At 33.7% G+C, this 17,992-nt stretch overlaps 1 protein-coding gene across 1 annotated transcript; it reads left to right on the top strand.

Annotated features, from left to right (window-relative positions):
• Nucleotides 1–3,139: 3,139 nt before the first annotated feature.
• LOC123659149 (cell adhesion molecule 1-like) lies at nt 3,140–16,782 on the top strand. The gene is made up of 7 exons (XM_045594403.1): nt 3,140–3,200; nt 11,281–11,448; nt 13,349–13,512; nt 14,040–14,253; nt 15,125–15,560; nt 16,096–16,199; nt 16,642–16,782. Exons 1-7 carry the CDS (start codon nt 3,140–3,142, stop codon nt 16,752–16,754), a joined length of 1,260 nt encoding a protein of 419 aa, XP_045450359.1. The 3' UTR covers nt 16,755–16,782.
• The last annotated feature ends 1,210 nt before the right edge of the window (nt 16,783–17,992 follow it).

The following is a 17,992-nucleotide window of genomic DNA, read 5'->3' as shown; positions in this document are numbered from 1 at the left end:
TATTTGTACAAATACAAATAAATATCCATCCCGAGCGGGATTCGAACCCACAAACCGTCGGTGTTTTAGGCACCTACTTGCACCACTGCACCAGAGTAGTTGTTATACGTTAATGTATTGAACCTAGTATCAATATTATTGATATTGTTTTATCATGTTTACGCGAATTTTACTCATTATAATGTTTTTTTCAAATGCCCAACGTTTTGGATACCTTACAGCAACCATTTTACATCATGTCAAAAATACCATTATTGGTATTTTTGACATGATATAAAAATGTGTTTTGTGCCTTAATATGAATAAATTATCTTGTTTGACATTCGGTACCCTTAGCCTATCTGTGGTTATCTGCCATGTTTTTAACAATCCTTAAAATTAAAGAACAATATCGCCAGATACCATCATATTTCTATATCTCCACGATCTAAAATTTATTCAGTAAAAATAACAAATCTCCGGGAATAGACGATATCCAAGGCGAGCTTATAAAGTATGCCGGAACTGGTTTCGAGAAGGAGTTTCACCACCTGGTTCTCCAGATTTGGAATGATGAAAAAATGCCTGATGATTGGAATACATCTGTTATCTGTCCCCTACATAAGAAAGGCGACATATTGGAGTGCAATAATTACCGAGGCATATCTCTCTTGAACACCGGTTATAAAGTTTTTGCCAATATGCTTTTCAATAAACTAAAGCCATATGTAGAATCCAGCTTGGGGGAGTATCAGTGTGGGTTCCGTCCAAACAGGTCCACAATAGACCAAATCTTCTCGCTTAGGCAGATCCTTGAGAAAACGTTTGAATACAACGTGAACACTCACCACCTTTTCGTAGACCTTAAGGCTGCCTATGACAATGTGCACAGAAGTTTCCTGTACCAGGCTATGATGGAGATCGGCATCCCAACAAAGCTCGTGCGCCTGACGGAGATGACTCTTAGAAACTCTCAGAGCGTTGTCAGAGTTCAAACAAGTGTATCAGAACCGTTCAGAACCAATGACGGCTTAAGACAAGGGGATGCGCTCTCGTGCCTACTGTTCAACATCGCTCTCGACAAGTGTATTCGCGACTCAAAGATCGAGACCAAAGGCACTATCTACCACAAATCCGTTCAAATTCTAGGGTATGCGGATGACCTCGATGTGATAGGAAGATCTCTACCTGCAATGGAGAGTGCATACCTTGCTCTTGAAAAATCAGCTGTGGAGGCCGGTCTTCAAATTAACATGGCTAAGACTAAGTACCTGAAAGCGTCAAAAGACCAGCAAACCGTACTACAAGGAGTTAATATTGGCAATAACACCTTCGCTAGCGTCAATCATTTCGTATACCTGGGATCCTTGGTAACCGATAACAACGATGTGTCTTCAGAAATAAGTAGAAGAATAATGGCGGCTAACAAGTGCTACTTCGGACTACTAAGATACATACGTTCGAAACTCCTTTCAAGAAGCATAAAACTTCTCTTGTACAAAACCTTACTAAGGCCCATACTCACCTACGGTTCCGAATGTTGGGTGCTGAGCAAAAAAGACGAAAATTCCTTGTTGGTATTTGAGCGGAAAATACTAAGACGCATTTTCGGAGCTGTGATGGAAAACGAGAGATGGCGAACGCGTTATAACCACGAGCTATACCAAATGTACGATGAGCCAAATATAATTAAGACCATAAAGATTGGGCGCCTGCGTTGGGCAGGGCACGTATTGCGAATGGACGAGGCCAGAGTACCCAAGCGCCTTTTAGAAGGCCGACCGGAGGGCCGCAGAAGTCGAGGAAGGCCCAAGCTCAGATGGTTGGACGGCGTCGAACAAGACATCAAGACGTTGGGAATAACAAGTTGGAGAAGGAAAGCCTCTAACAGATCGGACTGGAGAGCTTTGCTGGACCAGGCTAAGGCCCACCCGCGGCTGTAATGCCTCAGATGATGATAATGACGATCTAAAATTTAGCATTTTTTGTACCCAAAATAATAGCACGTAATTACAGTTAATCTACCGGAACGAGCCATATGGAACGAATTTAATAACATGTTCGCGTAATTTTTGACGTAATATTATGCATATAATAATTTCAAAGATAATTCACCCTTCTATGATACGTAGTAGACTTACAAAACAAAGCCTAAACCCAAAAATACCTATACGACCACTGTGCACCAAAGCGGCGATTGAAACCTTTAATCCCGTAGGAGGCGGGTACTATTGAGCCTGATTACTCTCATCACACTGATTCACTGTAATTATAAACATATCCTACTTCTACACATCCTTATCAAACATTCCTTCTTCCGTTTTCCCAATTCTATCTGTTTACTAGTTCTGTTTCTAAAATAAAACTCGTGTACTCCGGAATACGAAAAAAGAACAAAGACAAATATTTATTTTAATACTCGTATTTTGGAGTAAACAAATTGATAAAACAGTAAGCAGCAGTTTCAATGGGCTAAAATTTATGTAAATAGAATTTAAAAAATTTTTCACAAAAAATAAGAAAAAAATAATAATATAAGGAATATAAGGAAAAAATACTGTTATATATATACACGTATATTGAGCTCTAGAGGAACACATCACAGATGCTTGAACAGTATTATTTAGCTGTGATTTTCTGTAAGGTTTGAGCAGAAAATTTCCTGCCGTGCTACCTCAGTAATTTATGGATGACCTCTCTTGGAAGTAAACTATCAACAAATCTACAATAGCAACCTTATCCGTGTATATACAAGCGGCATTTGCCTAGTCATAAGATACATTTACAGTATATTTTATTTACATATAAAATGAAAACAATTTCTTAAAACGGTTTTACAAATAAGAAGAAATGATATCGCAAAATTACAGAAAAATTATGTTAATATTGCTATATTTTAATACGTCTTTGTGTTTTATTATAAATATACATAGTTCCGAGTTTTTTACGAGTACGAATTAAATATAATGTAGTTTACAATTTCAGCTAATATATTTGTTACAAAGCTTGACACGGTACGCGGACCGCGTTACGGACCGCGTCAAGGGAATTAGTGCGTGCGCATACCATATATCGGTAAAAAGTAATTAAATGTTAATTAGAATCGTTACTTTACAGGTGAACGGCGTGATGCGTCAGCGCTTGTGATGTGCGGTTTAATATGCAGTGGGGCGGCCTCTACTTTGTGTGTTTAGCGGTATGCTGCTTCCATACTGCATCAGGTAAATTTATTTCTCTCTCTCTCTCTCTCTCTATATATATATATATATATATATAATAAGAAAAGTTTTTGAGTAATTGAAATCTTAAGAATATTACCATAAAAACCTTATAATTTCACCATGTCTATTAGTTGGTTTGTAGCTTTGCTCAAATATTTTAAAACTAAAAAACTAACGAATTACTCATATTAAGCAAACCGTTTATGTTTTAAAATAAAACCAGCAAGAAACAAAATTCAGGATTATAATGATATTAATAATTTTATAAGAACGCCATAACGTTTACATTCATTATGTATCTGGAAATTGAACTTATTAATATAATTATTATGAAAATGACCGATGGTCCTTCTGAGTCCCGATAAGTTTATTAAATAGAATATAAGGATTTATTTATTTAAGTAATAATAAGCAAGTCAATAAGCAATAAATGTTCTGTAGCTTCATCTCTGATAGCAATACTCAATATTATATATCTAACTACTGTCATAATTTTCCTCGAAACCTATTTCAACGAATGGACAAAGTGAAAAGAAATAATAGTCAGCAATAATTGCAAGTAGACGTGTCAACCTTGCCGTCATTATACGGGGTCGGTTGGTAATGTAACTTTGTAACTTTAATGTATTTGCGGACTTAAACGAAATGACACGACGAAAAGAGGTCCATATTATACTAATGGTTAATTTTCCCAACGGACTAAACTACTTCTAAGCTATTCTAAACTATTGTTTACTTGTATAATGACATTCTGTATTTCAAAATGGACATTTAATGACTTTATAAATTATTCATGACAAAGCAGACTACCCTAAAAAATTTAGTTAACTTTATGCATTCGTAATTTAAACAAGCTTATATTAAAATTGTAACATTTTAGAGTCTAATGATATTTTGATTCATCGTGCTACGGTACAAGATAATCTTGTCCTGTAAATGTTGCAAAATTATATTACAATTTTTTTATTATACTACAATTTTTTTTTAATATGTAGACTAGCGCTTGACTGCGATCTCACCTGATGGTAAGTGAAGATGCTGCCTAAGATGGTGCGCGCTTGCCTAGAAGATGCTTATTCACTCTTGATCTACTTAAGCTTGATAGCACACTGAAAGAATTTTCGTTAAATAAATTATAATATAAAACGCTATTACAAATTTAGATCTAGCGAATCGCATTCAGTTCGCGACTGTCGGATCTAATTCGCACATTTTGCAGTTTAAAAGATATATCTGACATCCGGCGTTAAATGTACGAGTTAGAAGCCTAAAATGCAATCGTCTATATTAATTTTCTATCTGAATTCTTGTATAATATATTTAAGCTTATCTTCAACCACTTAAACTCGTATGGTATCTGATTTATAGATACAATAATATTTAATTCTGAAACTTATTTTCAATTTCAATATCCTAAAGACATAAATGTACTTAAGATTCCATTTGCAGGAAATTCGATTGAACCGGCTTCTCAAATGAAATAAACTTTAATAATGGAATAAATCAATTATCTTTAACGTGCTATTCGCTTTAGAGGATATTGCCCTAATTTAGATGATATTACTGTAAGGGATATTAAGAATAAAATGAAGGAAATAAAAAAAATGAAATTGCAATAAAATATACTTTTATGTCAAGTTTAAGCGGAAATTTAAGAAAATGATATATATACTTTTGAAAGAAAATGATATATATACTACTATTAGTAAAAGGCAAAAAAAATGTGTTGAAATTTTTCTTTATTTTCAATAATTCAAGAAAGTCAGTATTTGGTTTTGTTTAGATTAAAAAAAATAAGACCCACAAAAACAAACATACAAACCGGACAGAAATGTTTGAACAAATATAAATATCTATCCGGAACGGGAATCGAACTAAAAATGTTTTAGGCACCTACACACACTACCAGAGCGGTCGTTACAGAACAATGGCCATATGGCAACATCTATATAGATGTAAAGTAATATTTTATATTCAGTACTAAGCGACAAAGTTGTAACAGCGGTTGTTTCTCCAGCACAACTAAGTAAGAAACATCACAAACAACTATCTACAGTCTGAAAGTGGAACGTGAACTAGACAAAGTGTCACTTGATTGCATTAAAATGACGTCACCGATGTTACATGACCACAGGTCCCACTTTAGAGCGCTCATTTAAGTTTGACGGTTAACTAACGATGTGATATTGGCAAAATAATAATCTATGCTGCTCAGGTAAAACTAAAATCTATACAAATACGGATAGAATTTAATGTTTATTTTTAGTTTTCTTAACAAAATTAACTTTAAAATTCTTTAAAGTCGATAATCTAATTTACTTGGGTTTTATGAAAGAAACTAGCTTATAGCCGCGGCATCGCTCGCATTGATTTTTTTTTAAATAAAAAGTACCCTATGTTACTTCTAATACCTTTATGTAGTTGTAGTTATTTGGGTGTATGTATAGAGGAACAGGATGTAGTTTCTCATCCACCATTGAAAAGGGAGGATCCTCCGACCAGACGGGTGTTGAGTCTGCTAGGCTACTGCGTCAACGGTTGTTATAAGTTTTTTGTATATATTGTTCAATCGCTCTGATAACTTTAATATCGCGATGTAGGGTACGTCAGTTTTAAGTTCGTAGATAGATGTCGCTACATCACGCGACCGGAAGTCGATTATTAGCGGTTTGATTCGTCAATACATCTTTTGATGCTTGCTGGGCCAGTGGAATGTTCTAGTAAGTCGGAACCAGATGCCGCATAGTTCCCGGTGAGTGAGAATTGTTTGCGGTGATGCGCCAGTGAGTCGGGGTGATGCAGTTCTACGTAGTGGCTGGCCGCTGCATCGACTAGGAGAGAAGTGCGACTCTGCTTGCTGACCGGCTAAAGTGCAGTGTGCTGTGCCAAGGTCACTGAGAAGGCTGTGGGTGATGACTAAGAATGCGTGTCCACTGCGTGCTGGTGGTCAGGATACCCGTAGTAGCCGTAGATGCTGGCTGGCTGTATGACTCGCTGCTCGAAAGCTTGAGAAAGTGATGATGACGTCACGGTGACGTGGCTTTGTGAAGGCTGCGCTGACGATCACGTTAGGGTCACCAGTTTGGGGGTAGTAGCCCACTAGACTTAATATCCGTCTGGTCGGAGGTTCTTCCTTTGCGATGGTGGATGAAGAACTTCACATCCTATTCCTCGCACCCCCAAAGTGAACAATAAGTATAAATAACTAAAAAATAAAATAGTAAGCGATATATTCATTTTTAAATAGAATGATGACCGATTCGTCAAAAACCATTTTAGAGAATTGTACAGTACTCATTTTTTTTATTACTAATATGAAAATTAAAAATCTTAATTATTTTCTTTATGAACTGCTCTATAAGCTAAGTATGTATATCTATGGTATCATACCACTTACGTTAATTTGTACTAAATGTTAGCCCTTAAATATTTTCACACTTTGATTATACCGTTTAACACAGCAGGAATTTCCTGCTCGAAATATGGAGCAGCCCGACTGGGGTAGTACCTCGACCTTACAGAAGATCACAGCCAAATAATACTGTTTTCAAGCAGTATTGTGTTCCTGTTGGTGAGTAAGGTGACCAGAACTCCTGGGAGGATTGGGGATTGGGTCGGCAACGCGCTTGCGATGCTTCTGGTGTTGCAGGCGTCTATAAGCTACGGTAATCGCTTACCATCAGGTGAGCCGTACGCTTGTTTGCCGACCTAGTGACATAAAAAACCCAACTTTAATAGAGCCAGTAATTTAAAAAAATCAGTATGTATTATAGTTTTTATATCAAATTTATAAGTATATCGTTATTGCTAATACTTCAAATGTACTTTTATCTCATAAAAGTAAATTACAGTCACGTAGTAGTCAATAGTATCTATCGCAAAAGTAGTCTGTAGTACAATTCAGTTTTGCGACGTGAGACCGCAAGTAACAATTTTGTTTCAGGCGATAAATGCTCGGTCACGTATATTGAATCTTTTACGGTACTCGATTCCAAGGTGGCTACAATTTAACTTTTATTTAGATTGATTTTGTTGAACTTACTACATGAAGCTAAAAAGTAGACTTCGGCTATTATTATCGCAGAGTCGAATATTTTTACCGTCAACAGTCATTTAATAATATTCGTCAATTGTTATAAAATATCCAATAAACTTTCTTGTAGCTTTTTATTTGCCATACATGCTCTTGCATTTTTTAATCCTTTTTTTAATTACCAAAATAAAAAAGTGAAGTAGAATAAGCACTCATATAATAATGTTGTTTATCAATTTCCTTCCTTATAGAAATAAATATAGCGTGCAATAATTTAGATTTCATTATAATTTTAAATTAATTCGGTAAGTAAATATAATTAAATACTATTTCTAGGAAAAAACCTTAATTTAAAAGATTTACTTTCGCGGTTTAAGTTTGCCTAAAGATAAAATAATAAATAAACCTATTTTCCCTAAGGCATAGGAACTTTATAGTTAAGCTGTACCCTGCGCGCGTTGTGACGCTTTTTTTTATTTTCTTTTTTTGGTCATACCAACTCAGGAACCTTCATGGGCTCATGCACAACACTTTACTGAAGATCATGACATGATCAAATTCATAGTATACGATTTTATAAAGGACATACAGACAAACATTCATTTATATTTTTTTTATATATATATAGAAAAAAGTTTTGAAATATAATTATGTTAGCTTGCAAATGAAAAAAAATGTGTGCGTACAAATTACACATGTCAGAAGGAAAACTTCTTTGGCAAACAAATTTTTAAGTCTCGTTTATATTTATACAAATCTAAAGCTTTAGATTCCCGTTCCAGCGCCACCGACAAAAACGTTGCCGTTTCATCAAAATGTCGCCATTTCATCCATAAAAATTTTACCCTCGTGCGTCTAAAGAAGTTTCACTTAAAAAAAACCGACTTCAATTACATTGACAAGTAATACAACGTAAGTGGACGCAAAATAGTCAAGTAGCCATCAGGTCTCAATCAAATTTAATGAGACCTTGTGGTCGAACAAGCATCGATTTCGGTTAAAACAGAAATCATCAAAATCGGTATACAAAGTGAAAATCATTGCGGTAGAATACAACATAGATCGACGAATACTTAGTCAAGCAAATACACATTATCATACGACAGCGATATCAATCGAATTGTCAAAGAATGTAAACTCAAAGATAATATGATTTCAAAAGACAAAACTCGAAAAGTGCTTTTTCATCACATCGCACGTACTACCTTCGATTGCAATAAAAATCATTAAAATCGGTCCACCAAGTCAAAAGTTCTGAGGTAACAACATGCATAAAAAAAAAACGACCAAGTGCGAGTCGGACTTTCGCACGAGGGTTCCGTACAAATAAAAGTTTTACAAATGTTTTAATGTAACTGCAAATTTATGCATTTCGCAATTTTTCCTTTATCTATGCTGTAAGACGTTGTTTCGTACCGAATTTCAAGATTCAGAGTTTACGGGAAGTAGTATGTAGGTTTTGATTCCCTTGCAAGTGTCGAAAATTTGCAATATCGGCTGTATCTTTCGAATGCGTTGGCATAAAGTTTGATTTTTTACAGCTCTAAGGGACAGTAGACGTGAGAATTTAATGTGAATTTCAGCTAGATTCCTCCACGCGTTCTTGAGTAAAAGGGTTTTAACAGACAGACGCACAACAAAGTGATCCTATAAGGGTTCCGTTTTGCCTTTTGAGGTATGGAACCCTAAAAATACAATCGAATCGAGTACCTCCACCTTTTTTGAAAGGCGGTTAAAAATAAATAGCACTTATTTATATGAAACGCGAGGACTTTGATTGTTTCAAATCGCAGCACGCTGAATTATTTTCTAAACGTAACAACTATTGTTATATTTATTTTGTTAAGGATTATTGAAATTGGAAGCATTGAAATTAAAAATCGACTACTTCAGACTCTAGTTTGCTAATCAATGAATACATTTTACGAATTTCAAAAAATATTTGTTTGTAACACTTTTGTTTTGATTAGTGGAAAAATATTAAGTTATTAATGAAGGCAGCAAATCGTAAAATGCGAAAATTTTGTTTGAATTATACACGTTGTAAAATCAAATATTTTATTATAAAATGCCTGTAACATTTCATTCATCAATTATGTGTAAATTTTCATCAGATTTTTTAACTATTTTGTCGCCATTTTAAATATATATAATAAAAAAAAAAACATTACTCGCGAATTTCATCTAGTGGAAACAAAATTGAGCAACATTGTGGTAATCTGTTACTTAAATTATTGATCTCCCATACTGTACAATAATTAAATAGTTAAATATCGACAAATCGACTACTGTCTTTTACGCTCTGGATTAAAATAGCATATAATACAGGTGAAACTGAGCCCCTAGCCCTATCGACAATTATTCTATGAGGAATACTATTTTCTGAATCTAATCTGAATGTACTAGTTCAAAATAGTTGCTCTAATAGCTGATTGCCACACTATTTAATAATATATAGCAATCTTCATATCATAATACCATTCTCTTGTTGCGCCGTGAAATTGAATGAGTTTAGTAAAAAGGGAATCTTTGTTGTCATGGACGTAATTATTTACAAATTAGTATATTTTGTTTAACCACAATCACATTTTTATTTTTGTCTGATGACCAAAATTCAGATATTTTAATCATAGACTACATAAAAAAACATAGACTAAAAAATGTCGAGACCATTTTAATACGGGCTTACGATCCAGCTTCTGAGATGTAGCGGGTTGTTATAAATTAAACTGTATTTAACTATCAAAATTTCACTCCTATAATCATTTATTTATAAATGAAAGGATTTTATAAACATTCCGAAAATTGAAAAAACCATTATTAAATTATAATACTTTGAAATTGGACATATAAAAATTTATTTACTACAAAATCTTAAAAAATCCCACGAATCTGTTGAAATCCGGCAAACGGGCAACAAAACTATACCAAAAGTTAAAAAGGTAGATTGCGTAAGACCCTGAAGATGATATAGACTACGAGTACCTTTCATCCAAGATAAATGCGTAGGGATTTTGCGAAAAGCGCTATAAGCCGCAAGTCAGTCGACTTGTTAAAGAATGTAAACTTAAAGATTATAGATACAAAGAATAAAATATATAAAATTTTATGATTCAAGCTTAAGCATGATAATGTTTACATATATACTTCTCAAGTTAAAAAAAGGGTAATTTTTTTCAAAAAAAAAAATATCAGTACAAAAAAAAATTAAATTCTACGAAACAAATATCTACGAATATATGATGACCTTTTATATCTTTATTTTGATCTGAGTATTTTAGAACAATATTGTACATTTATATTTCTGAGACCAAATTAACACTTTCACGCGAACATGTCAATATTGTAGCTCTATGCGATATTGCACATCATTTTTTCATATAAATTCGAGCGGCGTCTGATGACGTTCAGCAAATAGCTGATGGTATTGGTATTTGAATATATTGCGCTGACGTTCTTAGACGTCGACGTCCATATACGCTGTGCAATAATATATACCTATATAAAAATGTGCCATTACGAACGACCTATAATAACGCCGACGTATATAGGCACCTGGGCTTTAAAGCATAAATAAACATTGTATTTGTTAATTAACGACGGCTAATAACGTTAACAGTTTAAGAAGTATTTTGTATAAAAATACACCCAAGCACTACCCCCCCGAGGCGCACAAGTCGACTGAAGTAATGAAACTTCTTAGGCGAAACGACGTATAGTGACGTTGTGCGCTAAAAAAGTAGGTACTGAGTATCAGGACGGAATGCCATCAAAGAAGGCAAAATTAATCAGTGCGGCGTAGCACTACAATTTTTAGAATTAGATATGTTGTGGCACAGCAACCAAACTTTTAAACATTAGTATGGCCAGGCACCGTACCTTTACGTTGTGCTCAATAAATCGGGTTTTTGCTGAACGTTATAGTACGATGTGCCATATCATATCTACCAATATGTGACGTACATATACGTTGTTCGCATGAAAGTGTTAAGAGTAACAGAAATAATATTTAATTCTGTTTAATTTCGTTGTTTATTGTTTGGGCAGAACCTCTTGGTATACCGGATTATCAGGCAAACGGCATCAGGAAGCGTCGAAGTGATGAGAAGGATGGGCTCGCCCTGTCCAGGGAAATATTCAGAAACATTACTATGAAACTGCGAGAAAACATCAAGCGGGAAGGAGCAACTGACACGAACGATCATTTATTACAAAGTAAGCATTGATATCAGCATTCGAAAGTAAATGTATTACATTTTCGTATTCGAAATATAAATACGGAACATAGTAGCTTGCTGGGTACTTCAAATAAATCGTTATATGAAACGTTATATTTAAATACAGCTTAATTTCAATTCATATATACATATATTTATATGATTGTCGTTATCTAGAGTATTTGCGTTATTGATCGCAATTGATGTTGTAATAAGCTGCGTATTATCAATTCAGTCAGTCAGTTTATCCCATTACAGTCCACTGCTGGACATATGCCTCCACAAGCTCGCGCCAGAGATCCCAGTTTTCCGCAATCCTCATTTAGCCAACACCGGTAATTTTACATAGATCGTTGGTCCAACGAGCCGGAGGACACATTGCGTTATACGGTCCGATTCTCAATTCGTCGCGGTCTTGTACTCCCACTTTAGCGTTGAAGTATCCCATAACAACATTGTAGAAGGCCGAAGTAGTGCTATGTATGGCCCTTGTAATATCTTCATACAAGGCTTCGACTTCATCGTCAGAGTGTGCCAAGATCGGTGTATATCCTGTATCACTTTCAGGGAGTACATGTCAGTGAGTTTAAGTATAAGATACGCTACCCGGGTCGACACACTGCTGACTTCTACAACGTTGTTTGTGTGGAACAAAAAACCAACGCCACTTTGGGAACGCCCATCGCTTTCAAGGAAGTAGAACAAGTGTCCGGAGTCCAGGTTCGTCGTGTCCTCGCCCTGTCTTCGGACTTCAGACAGTCCCAGTATGCTCTACTTAATGTGACTCAGTTCTATTTCAAGTTCAGTGAGGTGATGGTCCTGTAGAGTGGATCTGTAGAGTGCGTCTATTAAACGTTGCCAGGTGTAGTGTTGGGTGGCAGCTTCCCGTAACCCGGTTTCTTAAAACCTTCTCAGTAATTCTTAGCATCCTTTGCCCCACCGTTATCTTGACCGCTGACGTAGCCGAGAATAATGGGGCTACCGGGGAACTGAGTGCAGAAACTTTTGCTGCGAGCTAATGGGGGTTTTGCCCATAGTCACCTCGATTCGTACGCAGGTTGGTGACCGCAGGCCTGGCTTAGTCGCACCGAAGACACTGCTGCCCGTCTTAGGTCTATGTATTTAAAAAGCTAGCTTTAGGATGGTTGTCCTACCATCGGTTGACTTTAATAGTTCTAAGGTGCTAGTGGAACTTTCTTATCGCTTAGTTGCCAGTTATGACACCCATGGAAAGAAGGGGGTGGCTTAATTCTAGACTGTCACAGTGACTCAGCAGTATTTTGCATAATTAAGTGATATTTTGCAAAAAAATATGTCTAAAAAGTTTCGTTCATGATTACGCTAAACTAAAACTTTAATAATCAATAAACTTACATACATATAATAAAATGTTGAGGCATAACAAATAATAATACTTTCTAAATTAAGGTATTTTTTAAATAACAACAACTGTGCAAAATAAATATAAATGCATGTAATTCTTGTACAGACATTTGCTTTATACGAGTAAATAAATATTGAGATTATTCTGTACTGTACACATATAGCATGTTAAGCTTAAAATTATGTTATTACATAGTAAAGCTAAATCCTTGAGTCGAGTAGATTGTTAATAAAATATTTACTCGAGTAGCTTCATCTACTTAATAAACTTAGAGCTGTTGACATTCCTAGGAGAACTTAATAATTACTTTAGGAGTTGTAGATAATTAATAGATGCAGTTAAGTGATACTGTTGTGAATAAATAGTGTTTTGTTAATGTAATAAAATTTTAAGAGATAGCTGACAAAGTCTCCAAAGTACACACATAAGTCGCAAATTGTTTCATTTAGTTAAAAAGTTTCGGAATTCAAATAGGTATTAACACCGTAATAACCTTAGTATTAATTTTTCCAAGATAAAATCGTCGAGTCGCGTCACTATGCACCATATCAAGAGTATCATCACTATGAACGACACTGGGGCCCATACTTCGAGGAACGAAATGTCACACAAGTGACGGCGCATGTAGGGTCAGAGGCCCTTTTGAATTGTAGAGTAGTAATGCTTAAGGACAAAACTGTAAGTTATAGTATATGATTTATTATTTTTATTTTTTATTTTTTACAATAATATTATCACAATTTTTTTTCTTGATAGATGCTTTATATGAATTTGTTTATATTGTAACCAAACTTTTTAAATTTATATTTATTTAAATGTATTTTTTTATTCAATTATTATTTAATGAAAGTCTGTTTGTGTGTGTTGACACACACGGCAGAACTGAAACTTCTTAAAAGTCGTAGGAAGGTAGGCCGTTGCGATTTGTTCTATCGAGGATGATCACGATCTCAAGAAAAAGGGTCGTTAGTGTCATAAAGAACGAGACGCTTAAGCGATTTAACCAGTAATGTATTCTATCGCATTCTCTCCTATACATACATATTATTTATTTTCTATACAGTATTAGTTTCTTCATTGTGATGTATTTTCGTTTCATCGAGTTTCAAATCATAACGATTTCAAAAAAGTTTCACTTCAATAACTTTTGAGATTTTTAAATATTGACCTAATAATAATTAATAACTGTGATTTTTATGTATTAGGTTATGTGGCTAAGAAACACAACAGATACAGCCCAGTTACTAACAGTTGGACCAGCGCCTTACGCTGGAGACAACCGAGTCGCTGTAAAATTCCAATATCCCAATAATTGGAGACTAAGCATCAATCCAGTAAAGTGGTCCGACGCGGGGCTCTATATGTGCCAAATATCCACGCATCCCCCGAGAACAATATATGCTAATTTCTCCGTACTCCGTAAGTATACTTCTAAATCCTAGACAATAATCCTTTATAATGACAGAGTCTGGAAATAAGCCAAAAGAAGCATACGAATGTCTCAATTGTTAAAGTGTATTGCTTTTTTTGAGGTTTTTATGTTTATAGGTTTATATAAATAATATAATTTGTCTTATATTAATATGATGACTATAAAATAATGAACTATATTATATTATAAATTACTAAACTTCACCATAATATTTAACCAATATTTTAAATCTTTTAGAGTTTAAATTTTACCGTGTCACGATTAAATTAGTAAGAAAATTTTTCAATTTAAAATTCTCAATATTTTATGTTTTTTTTATCGCCGCTCACTCCATTTAGCAGCAATAAAATTGTAGGTATGTTCATGCCATACGTGGGGAGTAGCGTGATGTGAAATGAAACGTGAAGTGATTAATAAAGCTAAAAGCAATATTGTTCCAAAGGATAAAAGTTAAATGACATTATTGGCTTCGCATTTTCGAAAAAAAATTCAATTTATATTGAAATAAAATTGCAAATTTAAACCTTTCCGTACCGTTCTTTATTCAAACAACAACACAAAAATTCACCGTCATTCTACGCCAAAATCATACCGTGTTTGGGTGGCGGAAATTATTATATGCCTCATCTGGTTAACAATTTACGTTTTATTTTTATATCATATTAGTTTTGATAACCAAAAGATAAATTAGGAAAGTTAAGTAGACCTCAACTTATCTAAAATTTTACTCTAAAATTAAAAAAAGAAGTTGATTAGTACTTTTTAAAAATATTTTGCAGATACTGATAGTAGATTCTGCATAAACGGGTCAAAGAATTCTATATATTCACTTTATATTTACGCCATATTCTTTTACAGCCCCCGTATTAACAATAAATGGTGATAAAACCCACGATGTAAAAGATAGGTTCTATAAAGCCGGGAGTTCCATAAAGCTTTCCTGCGTTATATCGGAAGAATACGTTTCATCTCTCCCCACTAAAACTGCAATGACTACTAAAACATACCCAACGACCACGACGCCTCCGACGACGACGACGGAATTGTCAACTAAAATGAGTACTATATTCAATAGAATAGATATAATGTTAAATAAAAGTTGGAGCGTGGAAACGACCACGATAACAACGACCGTTAGTACGAGCACCACAACTGAGAATACTGAAACTAAAAGTACCACAGAAGTGACTACGGCGAAACCAGTTAAAAAGACCATTTTGAATAACATTTACGGTCTATCTTGGAAAAAACAAGGCATGGAATACAATGAGACGGTGTCTTGGCGTAATATGAGGTAAGAATTATTAAATTGTTCAATTTGGGTAATTTTAATAGATGTTATATTACTGAAAAAATAAATAAATAACTATCTTTAGAAAATCAGCAACTTCTTTTCCTATTTACATAATATTTAACGTAAGAATTAAAGCTTACTTTATCGAGATCGGGAAATTATTACAATACTAAAAATAATAATAAATGTGGATATAAGTACAAGAATCACGTTCCGCTCGAAGATAATAGAAACGATGAATAATATCGAAGGAATCTGGGTTGTGAAAGTCATTCGATATGGAAGCTTTAGTCGTCCGCTTTCCTGAAATCAATAATTCGTAACAATGGTGCTCAGTAGATGAATAATACTCTATCCTCATAGTTCGTTTTACGTTTTTTACTTTTTCTGCGTTCGAGTAAAAGATGTAGTACATTTTCCGAAGCTTGCTGTTCTTTTGATTCATTCGATCTGTACTGCAATGTATATAACATTGTATCATCAAACGCTGTACCAACTTTATATTCTATGAAGCTTAAATGTATTTCTTTTGCAGTGCTACGATCAGCGTAAGTTCAGCTTCGCAAAACGATAGCGGGACATACACATGTCTTCTACAGAACCATTCACAAGTCATAGTAAACGTACATGTTTTGATAGGTAAGTTGATTGTATATCTTTTGTTGAAGCTATTTGTATTCTTATATTTCTTTAGATATTAAAAAAAATCTACTGTTTTTATAATAACTAAAAATAAAAAATTACTCTTTATTTTTTACGTTTAGTAATTTTGACTAGACCGTTGGCGCTGTTTGTATTGTCTTGCTTTCTGCTCGACAAGCGTGGGTTCGATTCCCGCCTGAAAATGGGTGTAATGTTTGTATATTTATCAAAATAAAATATTTAGCCATAGCAATCGGTTATTACCTATAAAATAAGCATTAGGTTGATTACTTTAGGAACAGACGACTGTGTTTGTAAGAACTGTTGTTTTCGTTAATTATTTTTTGTAAATGTTTACTTTAAATGTACATTTAATCAATAAGTGATAAAGAGAACAATAGCACAATGTTAGTTACAAATTAATTATTATTTTTATTAGGTGAGAACCAAGCCGCTGTTCATCACGACACCTGGAACAAAGGGTCATATTTTCGGATGCCTGATATTATAATTTTAGTCATCCTTATAACATTTATGTCTTTACTGACTTAAAATATAATAATTAAATATTGTACACGTAACAGAATTGCACTCGTTGCGGTAATTTTAAATTACATCTGACATTAGTTTACTACATTAGTTTTTTATTATTATTTTGTATTTAAAATAATAAGCGACCAAAAACATAATCTGTATAGTATTTTTTTTTGCATTAAGGTGTTCAAGTAAATAATTTCACTATCGAACAATGTTTTTATAATCATCAAATTGTAAAAACATACACTGTTTGTAGATCTAATCTAGTTACCAAGAAAAAGAGATATCTAAAAAAAAAGATCAAACAAAATAATCTACTTTGCGAAACAAAGAAATATCATCTTCCATTTAAAATTCAATTAGGCGAGGACCAAAGTATCAAGCGGTATTCGACATAAAACATGAACACTCAAGAATTTTCTAACATAATCTGTTAAATATTTATAGAAAATATGATTAAACCTTTGTTTATCTCTTTAGATAACAAATAGAAAAATGTCTTGATGTTTAAATATATTTAAATAAAACTAAAAGCTAAGGCTTTGACATTAAGTTACGCATGATATGATTTTAGTGGAGAAACATTTATACTGATACAGGTGCGGTCATTAATCAATAGTGAAAAGGTCAAAGATAGAATACGCAAAAAGAAATCGCGAGGACTCATATCTTTCAAAGGCAATACAATTGTCACAAACTATAGTTACAACTCAGCTTTTTTAACCTAATACCTATAAAATTCATGCCACGAAGACGATTAAATATATTATTTTAAGCAACTGGTACATTGAACATTAATTGACTACAATACAGGTACTCTTTTTGTGTTGACTAATTATCGTTAACCTGTACATTCCTAAATTAAGCCGAAAATCTCGCTAAAATTATATCGATGTTCTCATACAGTATATTTTTGATCTGATATCCCTAAGTCCAATGGTGTTTGAAAAAGAAAACAAGTAACTATAAGATGTACTTAGAACTAAGAACATTTTTAAGTGTTAAATTTATCTAGTCTTAATTATGCTGTAAATAATAGGAATTATTATTGTTTACTACTCAATACTAATGAAATATTCGTATTAAGTGTAAGATTTATTTATAACGTATTATATCCAACAACATGTACAGTAAGTTCGTATAAGGACTAAATTATAAAATTCTTACATTTTAAATAATAAAAGGCGTAGCCTTATCGACATCATCATTAAAATATTTTATAAACTGTTGTATTTATTTTATGAATTAATTTT

This window comes from Melitaea cinxia, chromosome 13 (genome assembly GCF_905220565.1).
Source record: "Melitaea cinxia chromosome 13, ilMelCinx1.1, whole genome shotgun sequence".
In the NCBI taxonomy this organism is placed as follows: domain Eukaryota; kingdom Metazoa; phylum Arthropoda; class Insecta; order Lepidoptera; family Nymphalidae; genus Melitaea; species Melitaea cinxia.
Note: the sequence above shows the minus strand (reverse complement) of the source record. Positions and strands in the feature narration are given on the sequence as shown.

What these genes read in the sequence shown, in the direction of transcription:
- LOC123659149 (XM_045594403.1), top strand. Translation starts at nt 3,140, where the DNA reads ATGCAGTGGGGCGGCCTCTACTTTGTGTGTTTAGCGGTATGCTGCTTC. An exon ending in TAATGCTTAAGGACAAAACT is followed by an intron (nt 13,513 to 14,039) that starts GTAAGTTATAGT and finishes TTTATGTATTAG; the next exon opens with GTTATGTGGCTAAGAAACAC. An exon ending in TGCTAATTTCTCCGTACTCC is followed by an intron (nt 14,254 to 15,124) that starts GTAAGTATACTT and finishes ATTCTTTTACAG; the next exon opens with CCCCCGTATTAACAATAAAT.